Here is a 12,935-nt window from a genome sequence, read left to right on the forward strand (position 1 = left end):
AAATTGGGCCACTTGTTCTTGTTCATTTGGATGATTTCTATCAAAAATGAAAGAACCGTCTGAAAAACAAGTCACGTTAAAGTTCAATTTGGCCTCAGTTTGTTTCTCTTATAACTCGGATCAATTTAATTTCCACCTCTGCACTCGACAAACACAGGACAGGGATGGAAATGAAGAGCTGCAGGAGATTTTGAGGTTCAAACATGCACAATCTTTACTAAAATACAGTTGACTAACCAAAATAAAAAATAAATAAAAATTAAAAAAGTATGTTATTTTATGGAGTTATAAGAGAAACAAATCAGGGTCAAATTGAGCCCAGAGGAACTTTTCCGTAAGTCGACTGTGAGGAACATGCAAGGGTTAACTTTGGGTTTTATTATGAGGTTATGGATCAAACCTGAACGACTGAAGGATCACACACACGTCAAACACCTTTAGTTTCTCTAAATGTGCTTAGAAAATAGAACATTGTGCCAAAAAGTTTATCTGTTAAATCAAAAGTGAAGCTGTGGTTGAGCTGGTCGTTCTGTGGATGTTGTGTTGGTTTGATAATGATGCATTTTAATTGACTTATTGTATAATTAGTGTGTATTAGACCAATAAAAGTGTGTGTGTGTGTGTGTGTGTCGTGCAGGTCTCCACCTCTCTCAGGTGGGGCTGCCCGGGCGGGTGAACGGTCACGCTGCAGGAGGGAGAGCCGCTCTGGGCCTTAACGGTGGAATCGGGTGGAATCCTTATCACGACCTGGACAAAGACGCCGTACGTGTCTGTGTTTCTGTCCTGACTCCTCTGGTCTTTTACTAACTTCTTCTTCTTCTTCTTCTTCTTCTCCTTCTTCTTCTCCTTCCTTCCTCTGCCTCCTCAGTTCCTGGACTGTCATGACTGCTCTGTGTTGCAGATGTCGAGGAGCGGTCTGAGGGAGGCGTCCGCTCTGCCTCCTCATTTAGACACGTCTGGGGTGGGATACCTCTCGGCTCCTCCTCCTCTGGACCCGGCTCCTCCCACTCACTCCTCTGCGTCTCTGATCAAGGCCATCAGAGAGGAGCTGCTCCGCCTCTCGCAGAAACAGGCAGCTGTGCCCAGTTTCCACAGCTAGAACAGTCGCTCCACTGGCCCAAAGATAATACTTCCCATGGAAGTCCCACAGACCGAACATCTGAACTTAAAGACACGACTGAAACGTATCGAAGTCACGTGACCAGCCGCAGAATGTTTAAGGTGAAGAAATAAACAGGTCCTCCGAACGCCACGACTCCAACACGCCGCTGTTTGACTCGTCTTTTAAAAGATGTGGTCATTCTAGTGAAACGTTCCCCTTCCTGGTCATTTCCTCTTCCAGACCGTTGGATTCTTTCTCTTCTGGTGCAGGTCTTTTCGGTGCTACCTGCTTTATTTTTCTGCCATAATGAGCCGGCGACGCCATCGACACTGTGACCCACGTGGAGCCAGGAAGAACAGAAACAGTGTCACGAGCAAATGTTTACGTTACAGCCGACGTTAGGCCTGTCACGATGAAAAACATATCCACGCATTGTATTTCTGCTTCTACACGACGGAACTGTCACTTTTGGGCGTCAGTATTATCGACAGGATGTTTTCTTTGTATTAATGTGGGAAATATCTGATCATTTTTCTGTTCTACGATGCAATTTGAGCTGTAGAAGTTTGAATCATGAACGTTTACGACTCAATATAGACACAAACTCGTTACTTAAGTGTTTAATTCTGGCGTTTTTTTATTCCACTTCATATTTTAGAACATTTTAGGGGGATAATTCTGTTTAAAAGTCTGGTTTATTCTCTATGTACCGCACTTCCTGATGTTCTCGTGACAGGCCTAAGCTCAAAACGATCCGCTAAAGCATCATTTTTAAACAGTTATTTACTTACTGCTTGATAAAACTGGAAACGGCCTTGAAATGCTTTTTGAAAAACGACTGTAGGGGGCGTAAACGTGTTGATTAAATGGTTTTTAAAGCCTGTCTTTGACCTTGTGCGCGTGGGAACAGTCGTACTCGTTGCACTGACTGAACGCAGACTACTGGGGGCAGCTCAGGACGTTTGTTTTGTAAATGCTGGAGAAGCTTTGACCGAAAGACGCCAGTGTTTTGTTTTCACATCGATCCCAAAATGAATGACTCTTACGACCAAATCTCTGACATAATGCAGTATTTTATTTGCTTTGCCTTTCGAGGGGGGAAAAAAATCAAAATGTACAAGTTTTTTTTACGTGTTTGCTTTTGAAACCTTTGTCATTTTGTCGTCACTTGGCCTTCCCTGATGAGACTTGATGAGTTTTCAAATCCGTGATGGGGGTTTTTGTCTTAAAACGTGACATAACAAACCGGGGCAGTATCGTTGTGTCTTAATTAGAGCCTTTTTTGGAAAAGTCTGGGGTTTGATGCCCGTGTTGGGTTATGTATGAGCGGATCAAATCAAACGGAGCGGAGGGAGGTGTCCGGGGCGTCTGGGGTTTCAGGGATACGTCATCTTGGTTCATCTTTGTTCATCTTTGTTCATGTTTGTTCACGGTGTTGCTGATCTCAAACTGTGCGCCTCCCTCTACTGCTCACGTACTGTAACTACATCTCAACTACTTAGGTTTTTGTTGTGTTCAGTGCTGCATCATGTTGTGCTATTATTATTATTATTATTTTTATTTTTTTAATCCTTGTACGTTTTAGGTTGTTCTGTTTTGTCTGTGTGATGTCATACGTTGGCTGGTCCAACTTATTTTGCATGTTTAATTATTATTTTCTGTAGCCTCGTTTATCCTGCGATCATGTAGAAAATAAACAGCGACTTTGTAAATGATGTTTGTGTCATTTTAGATTCAAAAAAAGCCAGATCCACACAGTCTGGAGCTTTAGATAAGACTCTGCATGTGCTGTGTTGTTGTACTGACGCTGTGCAGCCACACGGGGGCAGTATACGACACACGATCAAACCTGTGCAGCATCTGAACTGGTTTCACTTGAGAATATGAGTTTTTTTTATGTTTTTATCACTATTAAAACAGTCGTGTGTCAGTGTCTCGAGCTGATGAAGAGCTCGGGTGTGGCAGGTCTAATTAAATAAGACAAAAGAGCCAAACGTGAAACGAGAGGGTTGAACCACGCAGACGACATTCATTTGGTTTGACTTTTCTGTGACTCATTTGAAATATATTTTACTTTAAATAAATATCTATCTTTATTTTATTTTAACAGATTATTTTTCTAGACCAGAGTGGGGTTTTATGTTAGATTAGATTTGGATTTTTAGTTTTTTAAATACGATTAGATTCTTTTTAGATGTTCATGTTTTTTTCATTATTTTTAGAATTTGATTTTTAGATTATTATTTTTAGATAATTTTTTGACTTTTAGATTTTTAAACATTGATTTTTAGAGTATTTTTAGATTTTTAATAAATATTTTTTCAGACCAGTGGGGGTTGTTTTGTAGATTATTTTTAGATGTTGATTTCTCATTTCTTTTTTTGATTTTTGAAATTATTTTTCCAGACCAGTGTTTTGTTTTGGTTTGTTTTTTTTTGTTGTTGTTGGTTTTTTTTAGATTATATTTAGATGTAGATTTTTAGATTATTTTTATTTTTAGATGTTCATTTTTAGATTTTTACAATTCTTTTTCCAGACCAGTGTTTTTTTGTTTGTTTGGGGTTTTTTGTTGTTGTTGTTTTTTTGTTTTTTTGTTTTGTTTTTGTTTTGTTGTTTTTTTTGTTGTTTTTTTGTTTTTTTTAGATTATATTTAGATGTAGATTTTTAGATTCTTTTTATTTTTAGATTATTTTTTGATGTTCATTTTTAGATTTTTTTAATTCTTTTTCTAGACCAGTGTCACAGCTTTGATCTGAAAAAATAAATATTAAAATAATTGACCAGTTGACCCTGACTGGACGTGTCTTTGCGTCGCTCCAGGATCAATATGAAGCTGCAACATAAACACAATTTAACACAAAGTTTATTATGTAAATGTGGCTCAGTCGGTAGAGTTTGTCCCCTGATCTGAAGGTTGCCAGTTCAAATCTTCTCCTTTCTTGACATAAACATCATCGGTCATCACTGAGGGGTCAGATCTATGGACCCACAGGTTGGCGGTGCGACTCCGGCTCACACAGATGAAACTACCGCTGTGTCTTTGGGCAAGACACTTAACCCGCCTCTCCCCCAGTGTTTGAGTGACTCGAAGGAGGAAAAGTTCTGTGTAAAAATGCCTCTCATGTCATTATATTTATTGTTTTCAGTGATTAAAGTCTGTGTAAAGTTCGCAGCTTTTAACTCACAGAAAATCACTTTATTTGTCTTGTATTAAACAGATTTGCACAAACCTCACCCCTCCCCTTTAATCCAATCACCAGGTCTAAACTCAGTGGGAGATGGAGCTAAAGGAGCTTCACGGGGTCCACTGAAGCTCCACAACAACAAGAACAACAACAACAACAACAACAACATCACTGAAACATTTTAATACAAGGACCAAACACGTGGAGAGTCTGGAACTGCACATCATGAGAGAAATACCAGAGGGGCCAGTGTGAACACGCAGCACCTCAGATGACACGTCCATCTTCTGATCTGCACAGGAGCTTAAAGTGCACCTCCTGTCTGCCTCCCCTTCCTCCTTCTCCCTCTTCTCCCATAATCCCGTCTGTGCCTCAGGTGGGACGACAGCGACGAGACCAAACCCGAGAGTTAATCTGGATCACACTGCGACAGCCTCCTCCTCCTCCTCCTCCTCCTCCTCCTCCTCCTCCTGACTGTAACCTGCCACAACCCGAAGAACAGAGACCGGAGCGACTGTCTGAGGTGGGAGGAGCTAAGTGGTCCGCTCTCTGCCTCTGTGAGTCTGCTGACCTTGGGGGAAACGAGCGAGCGGGTGGGTTTGAGCGCACAGAGCGGGGTCCATCACTGCAGATGTAGGACCGGCTTGTCACTGTGGTGGATTTAAGCGTCGACCAGAGGCGAGAGGAGCTTCAGCCCTGGAGAAGTAAGTGTGTGCTCCTCTCGTGTTTGTGTTGGTGCTTGGAGATGACATAATTACATAGCAGAGGTTTACAGTCCCTAATAATTAGTTTTCGTTGTGTGATTTCACTTGGCAAACCGTGACATACTTTCCTCACTGCATCAGCGTCAGAGGAGCAGACATTCCAGTGGTTGGTTCGTAATAACGGATTTCTTTGGCTTCCCCTGACAGCTGTGAACAGTTTTGCACTTCACTGGGGCTGGTGGCAGGGGCTGGTGCTACCCCTCACCCACTCCCACTCCCACGCCCACCCCCCTGGTCCTGCACGTCTTGGCTCGTAAAGACACTGCAGAGGCTCCGACACACTGCAGTCTGGAGTCATGTGCCGTCAGGGAGGGTGATGTTTGGATTTTTACACAGTTTACCTGAACGCAGCGCCGTCCCGCTCCATCGGACGGTGCGTGGAGGTTGTGACGTCACTGCAGAGTTTCCCTAAACGTTGGCTCCTCCCCTCGATTGTACTTCTGTCTCCACGTTTCCTCCCAGGGCTGGTTCTCTGGCTCATTTTCACAGTTTTCTAGCAAATCCAGGAGACACTGTGGATGATTTCAGAGAGTTTTTACTAATTATTGTTTGGTTTAATCTGGCAGCTCCTTTCGCTCATCACATGTTTTGTATTTCGCCAAACGTCAGATTTTACACAAACTTCACTTTTGTGAGCGTTAAACTGTGTTAAAATGTCGTTTCCTCGTCACACACAGACCTGGAGTTGTGTTTTTTTGTTTCATTCTCACATGTTTAACACACAAACCTGCAGATTTAGACTGAGTTCTTCTCTCAAACTGAAAACACTCTGTTCCACCTTGTGATGTCATCATGTGGTGATACAGGAAGTGCTCCACTGTGTTTTTAAACTCCACACACCTTCATTTATAGAATCATTTGGATCATTTCAGTCCTGGAGTTGTCTCTTATCTCGACTAAACTAAAGGTAAAAGGAGGAGTTCACTTGAAAACTACCACTTGATGACATCACAAGGTGGAACGTCGCATTTTGATCTTTGGATTGGCTCTTTGGTTGCTAAGATCCTTATAGTTGAAATTGGCTCCATCCCATTAAATACAACTGTTTGTTTATTTATTTATTTATTTAATTTAGCTCCAGCTGTTTTCCATGTCCAGTCTCTGGACATTTGTATTAAATACAATAAAATGTCCAGTACATGATGTTTCCTTCAGTCCAAACTAAAATAAAATCTTTCTGCGCAGGTTTTTACAGTGAAACTGAACAAATGAACCAGACTCATGTGGACACGTCTGATTATATAAAATGTACTTTTAAAAAAATGTTCTAGTAAAATTATTCAATCATCAAGCTGAGTCCACTTTAACTCAGTGTAAAAGTATTTGAAATATTCAGAATACACAGTTGTCCCTCAGTACATCGCGGTTCACCTTTCGTGGTCTCACTGTTTCGTGCATTGTGTCGTGCGTCCTGATTGGCTGTTGGACTGTAGACCATTGTGTCGTGCGTCCTGATTGGCTGTTGGACTGTAGACCATTGTGTCGTGCGTCCTGATTGGCTGTTGGACTGTAGACCATTGTGTCGTGCGTCCTGATTGGCTGTTGGACTGTAGACCATTGTGTCGTGCGTCCTGATTGGCTGTTGGACTGTAGACCATTGTGTCGTGCGTCCTGATTGGCTGTTGGACTGTAGACCATTGTGTCGTGCGTCCTGATTGGCTGTTGGACTGTAGACCATTGTCCATCAGTCTCCTCCGTGCCGTGTCTCCTGTCCAGTACAGAATGTGTTCAGACAAATTTACATAAACGTTGGATCTCAGTGTGACTCTGAAGTGCTGTACGTTTGCAATTTGTTTTCTCCACCGACAAAACCCACAATGTCGATGAAACGTTCTGCACCGACAAAGACGCCTACGAAGGTTTGAACTTTGAGAGAGTTTAAACGAGAGAGAAATGTGAGAAAATGTTAACGCCTGTGTGAGAAAAGTGTATAAAGTGTGTGGTGAGGGGTTTTACAGACAAAAACAGAGAGAATAATGTAAAAAACTTGACAGTGGACGCTCCTCTCGGTGTCGCTCGGTCTCGGCTCCACAGCGGTCCCTCTGTCCCGTGGCCCTTGTGTGTCGTACTGTAACACAAACACACACAGGCTGATATTGTCGTCCCGGGGGCGAGTGTGGCTCATGTGACGCTGGAGGGAGGTGAATGGTCGTCTTTGAGCGGCGGTGACCCGTCCTCGGCCGCCGCTCCTGGACGTCAGCTGCTCCGGCTCTCGTTCCACAACCGGACCGTTGTGTCCCGGGCGGCCGGGGTCGACACGTTCAGCGGGTTTGTTGTGGTTCGCGAGCGGCGGGGCCAGACTGACAAACGCCATTACACGGATTAGACGGCGGCCGTAAAACTCACAGAGAGAGTTTGTGTTGGCTCGTTTGAGAGCGATGGATGTTATTATAGCTGCTTAAGTGATCTGAATGTTTGAAATCAAAAGCGGTTCACTGGCTCCTCGTGTGTTTTGTAAGTTTGAAATCACAAAATCAGGAAAAAGAGAAAAAAAAACAATATAAGTGAAACAGAGAAACTTAAAGTGGACGTGTTACGCTGTTTTCTGATCTGTTCTGATGTCGTTTCCTCGTCACAAACAGACCTGGAGTTGTGTTTTTTTGTTTCATTCTCACATGTTTAACACACAAACCTGCAGATTTAGACTGAGTTTGTTTCTCAAACTGAAAACACTCCGTTCCACCTTGTGATGTCATCATGTGGTGATACAGGAAGTGCTCCACTGTGTTTTTAAACTCCACACACCTTCACCACATCTCCAGCTTCCAGTTTGACGTATCACGAAGTTTTTTGTTTTTTAGACATTTTGTTGGTATTTGATTTGCTGCTGTTTCCTTCTGACATATTTAAATACTTCTGTACGTAGTAGTTTTAGCCGCAGTAGTAGCAGTAACAGCAGTAGTAGTGACAGTTGTAGTAGTACTAGGCAAGGCAAGTTTATTTGTACAGCACAACACTCGTACACAGAGTAATTCAAAGTGTTTTACAGAATAAGAAAGACACTAAAATCACACAAATCAAAACATAAATTATCACAAATAATCATCATAAAATTTACATTAAAACAGAAGAGGCAGAATAAAAAGTAGTAGTAGTAGTAGTAGTAGTAGTAGTACTAGTAGTAGTAGTAGTAGTAGTCCACTTTGTATTTCTGCTCGTCTCTTGAGTTATTTTGAGTTAATCATCATCATCATCGTTTGACCGACATGTGCAGCTTGAGCAGAGTAAACGACAGACGGGACGTGACTGTGACATGAGCTGTTTGTTTTTGCTGTTTCCATGGAGACCGCGCAGCAAGCTAGCTTAGCAACTAGCTTATTTATGTATTTATTTATTTATTTATTTGTATTGTAGCCTGACACGCAGAACACGTGACCCAGGTCAAAACATCAGATGAAGTACTCAGTTTTGTTACTTAAGTAAAAGTACAAATACAGAGGTAAAAAGTTATTCAAGTAAAAGTATCACATGAAAAAATCTACTTAAGTAAAAGTATTAAAGTACTAGTTTAAAAATGTACTGTAAGAGTAAAAAGCAAAAGTGTTCGTTTATTTGTTGAGACATATTTTGTTTAACATAAATCCATTTTTTAATTTTTCTTATGAATTTTGTTTTTTTATTTTTGTTTTGCTCGAAGTCGAAGCTTAAACTCTTAAACTTAAAAAAAAAAAGTAAAAAATAACCCCTTAAATCAGATGAAAAGTACTTTTTACTTTTCAGTCCTGTTCATAAATGTAGTGCAGTAGAAAGTACAGATACTGCTCTCAAATGTACTCAAGTAAAAGTAAAAAGTACACACTGTAAAATGTACTTAAGTAGAATTTTCAGGTATCTGTACTTTCCTTAACTGCAGTACTTTACTCATTTTACTTGTGTACTTTACTCATTTTACTTGTGTACTTTCCTCCAGACTCTGATAAATCCGTTGTGAATAAAGTTACAGACGCCTCAGATAATCCTGTTAATCTATTTTTCCTGGTGTTTTGGGGCAGATGGACGTCGCGGGGCGTTTCTGTCTTGTCGTATATTCTTTCTCACATACTGTAAATCTGTTTATTCTTTCTCTCGTTCTGTAAATCTGTTGGAACAAACGTCTTTAACCCTCTGATGCATGAATTATCAAAGCCTTGGTCAAGATTTTTTTCTGAACTGTTTTTATTCTTCTCTGGACATGAAACAACATTGTGAACTGCCTGTAAAAATGAATTAACTTGTGTTTTATTGTAAATATACAGACATATGTTTCTTTTTATGCTTTGAAAAACATTTCAACATTTTTTGGGGTAAATTTCAACACTGTTTAGGTGCAATGTTTAGACCTGAGTAAGAAAACCAGAGGACATTTACTTGTAGTTACACCGACTGACCACTGAATTGACCTCAATGGAGTGTGGCAGCAGAGAGCACTCCACCATTTAAACCAATGCATTAAAGAGAAAGTTCTGTTTTAGTCGCTGTCCACTGTAGTGACCGCTGTGCACCAGAGGGTTAAGCAGAACTTTAGACGCTTGTTCCAGTCTCCACACTTTTTCATTTGACTCTCGGGTGTTTATCTCCCTCGGTTCTGTCGTGTCTGAGCGGCGTCTTTGTAAAAGTTCAGTTCGTTTCACAGTTCGTTTGTGGAGCTGAGGCTTTAAGAGTCAAACGTTTGGAAGTTCGGTGGTCAAACGCTGGAAGAATGCAGCCGCCGCAGAACCGTGCAGCCCGGAATAGACCATTGTGTACGACGAGCGCAGAGCCGCAGAGAGGATTTAAATGGCAATGGGACAGTGCAATAAAAATAAAACAGAGTTGACACAAGAAAAGCTCATGTTTCTGCTCTTCTCATTATTATACTTGTTATTTCTGCAGCAAATAAACAGTTGGTTCATTGGGTTGAGCTTATAATCGCTACGTGTGATTATTTTAAGATAAATGATCATGTTTTAATGCTGTTCCCTTCTCCAAATCAAACCTAAAGTTGTGTTTTGTTCCACATGTTTATTATTCGTCTGTTTCATCCCCAAACCTCAAAAAATGTCACGAAGCAGCGACTTTTATCTTTCGTTCAGGATGGATTTGTGAGCGGAAATGATCCAAATGATTCTAGAAATGAAGGTTTGTGGAGATTAAAAACACAACCGAGCACTTCCTGTTTCAGCTCATGACATCACATCACCATGGAGACGAGCGAAACAAAAGTAAAAGTATTTCAGTATCGTATCTGTCGTATCGTTTTATATTAACAGTTGAGGTTTAACATTTAACGACTGTATTTCCAAAAGCGTTTTCAGTTTGAAAAATGGCGGATAAGACGTGCATTTTACAGATTTTACTTACCGTATTTTCCGGACTATACGTCGCTCTGGAGTCGCACCAGCCAAAAAATGAATAATGATGAAGGAAAAAAACATATATAAGTTGCGTTTTTGGGGAAATTTATTTGACAAAATCAAGACCAAGAACAGACATTTTCTCTTTAAAATCAAGTTCTAATAATAATAAACTGTGGTCTTACTTCTTCTTCTTCTACACTTCACGTCGTAGAACTCACAGACACCTCAGACAGAAAATATACAAACCACTTTGGGCTGTGAATAAACAAAAACAGTGAACGCAAAACTTTATATCTTACTTTTTTATTGTTTCTTACTGGTAAATAAGCTCAGAGCGCCCTCGTGTGGCCGTCACTGTGACAATAACGAAGTGACACGGTTTGTTATTTATACAGGGAGAGCCTCGTGAGAGCACCCAGACTGTACAAAAACAACATTTATGTAAATAAACACTGGGCCGGCGGTGGTAAAATGTAAAAGATCACGTTTTTATACAGCGATTTTCCACTTTCAAGTCACTCAAAGCGATTTACAAGAACGAAACACTCACACACACACTGGGCTGAGGCGGGTTAAGCGTCTTGCCCAAGGACACAACAACAGTATTTATCTGTAGGAGCTGGAATCGAACCGGCAACCTTCAGATCAGCGGACAAACGCTCGACCAACTGACCAACTGTCCCGAGTCGATAGGATGAAGTTGATCGTGTCGTGTAATCGATCAAAATGTTCAATTCAATTCTATACATTTTTTTTCTGAGATCCAAAGCGTCAAAACTGAAGCGTCAAAACTGAAGCGTCGGCGAAGCGTCGGCGAAGCGTCGGCGAAGCGTCGGTGACGCGTCGTGAAGCGTCGGTGAGTTTCAGCTGTGACTCATGAGCCAAATGTTGAAAGCTGAAGCCTTTGGGACCAGGACAGTCGCACAAACAGCTGCGTGTGGACGTGGACAAATAAATCAGAACTGGACGACTTCTGTGGGGGTCTATTTATGAACACGTGACCCCTGCGTGACCCCTGTGTGACCCCGCCCCCAACACGGAGAGATGCCTGTTTTAGCGCCCGGTTAGCTCCTCGCTGAACTCATGAAGAACGACTCATCTAAATGAATAAACGAGTAAACGAATCGACGCTTTAGGGGGCGACAGAGCTTGGTTAGTCGAGCGCTTGCCCTCTGACGTGAAGGTTGGCAGTTCGATTCCAGCTCCTACAGATAAATGCTGTTGTTGTGTCCTTGGGCAAGACACTTAACACCTCTCCCCGGTGAATGTGTGAGTGTTTCGTTCTTGTAAATCGCTTTGAGTGACTTGAAAGTGGAAAAAACGCTGAATAAAAATGAGAGCAGTTAGCATTTAGCAACTTTAGCATGTTACTAAAACGCGGCGGGAAAAATAAAATCATCCAAATAATCTGTTTTCGTTCTGTTTTGCTAATTTTTTTAGACCAGAAAGGCGACATCTAACACATAAAAATCCGTTTAAATACACGATTTACGGCGCCATTAGCTCTTGTTTCCTGTCTGATTTTTTTACTCGCCTTAAACTCTACTTTTCCTCCGGGGAAGTGCGTCTGCGTTCTTTCATTATGACAGCGTTGTTTTTGTAGCGGAGGCTGGACCGTGTTTATCCCAAACGCTCGTATCTTAGCGACAGAGCGACGCAGTCCTGGAAAAAGTTGTGGAGAAAAGGTCCTGGAAAGTTTTGCAAAAGTCCTGGAAAGTTTTGCAAAGGACTTTATCAAAACTTCCAGGACCTTTTCCCCATGAATTTTTTCCAGGACTTTTGCAAAACTTTCCAGGACCTTTTCCCCATGACTTTTTCCAGGACTTTATCAAAACTTTCCAGGACTTTTGCAAAACTTTCCAGGACCTTTTCCCCATGACTTTTTCCAGGACTTTATCAAAACTTTCCAGGACTTTTGCAAAACCTTCCAGGACTTTTGCAAAACTTTCCAGGACCTTTTCCCCATGACTTTTTCCAGGACTTTTGCAAAACTTTCCAGGACTTTTGCAAAACTTTCCAGGACTTTGTCCCCATGACTTTTTCCAGGACTTTATCAAAACTTTCCAGGACTTTTGCAAAACTTTCCAGGACCTTTTCCCCATGACTTTTTCCAGGACTTTATCAAAACTTTCCAGGACTTTTGCTAAACTTTCCAGGACCTTTTCCCCATGACTTTTTCCAGGACTTTATCAAAACTTTCCAGGACTTTTGCAAAACTTTCCAGGACTTTTGCAAAACTTTCCAGGACTTTTGCAAAACTTTCCAGGACCTTTTCCCCATGACTTTTTCCAGGACTTTATCAAAACTTTCCAGGACTTTTGCAAAACTTTCCAGGACCTTTTCCCCATGACTTTTTCCAGGACTTTATCAAAACTTTCCAGGACTTTTGCAAAACATTTTACCGAACTTTTGCAAAACTTTCCAGGACCTTTTTCCCCATGACTTTTTCCAGGACTTTTCTCAGAACTTAATTACTCAATACAAATTACAAATAACCTTATTAGGCCCGAGCCTGGGACTCCGTCCCGGCGAGGGACTCATTAAAACCGCGTTCAGACCACGGAAAATT

General features: G+C 41.4%; 1 protein-coding gene across 1 annotated transcript in view; it reads left to right on the forward strand.

Moving 5' to 3' along the window:
• The window catches only part of si:ch211-1e14.1 (UPF0606 protein KIAA1549), a 34,812-nt gene extending 33,713 nt beyond the window's left edge, over positions 1–1,099 (forward strand). The window contains exons 20-21 of the mRNA XM_055222234.1: positions 638–762; positions 902–1,099. Of these exons, the coding sequence (XP_055078209.1) occupies positions 638–762; positions 902–1,099 (323 nt within the window). The remainder of the gene's footprint in view (positions 1–637; positions 763–901) is intronic.
• The last annotated feature ends 11,836 nt before the right edge of the window (positions 1,100–12,935 follow it).

Source organism: Periophthalmus magnuspinnatus, chromosome 6, assembly GCF_009829125.3.
Source record: "Periophthalmus magnuspinnatus isolate fPerMag1 chromosome 6, fPerMag1.2.pri, whole genome shotgun sequence".
NCBI lineage: Eukaryota > Metazoa > Chordata > Actinopteri > Gobiiformes > Gobiidae > Periophthalmus > Periophthalmus magnuspinnatus.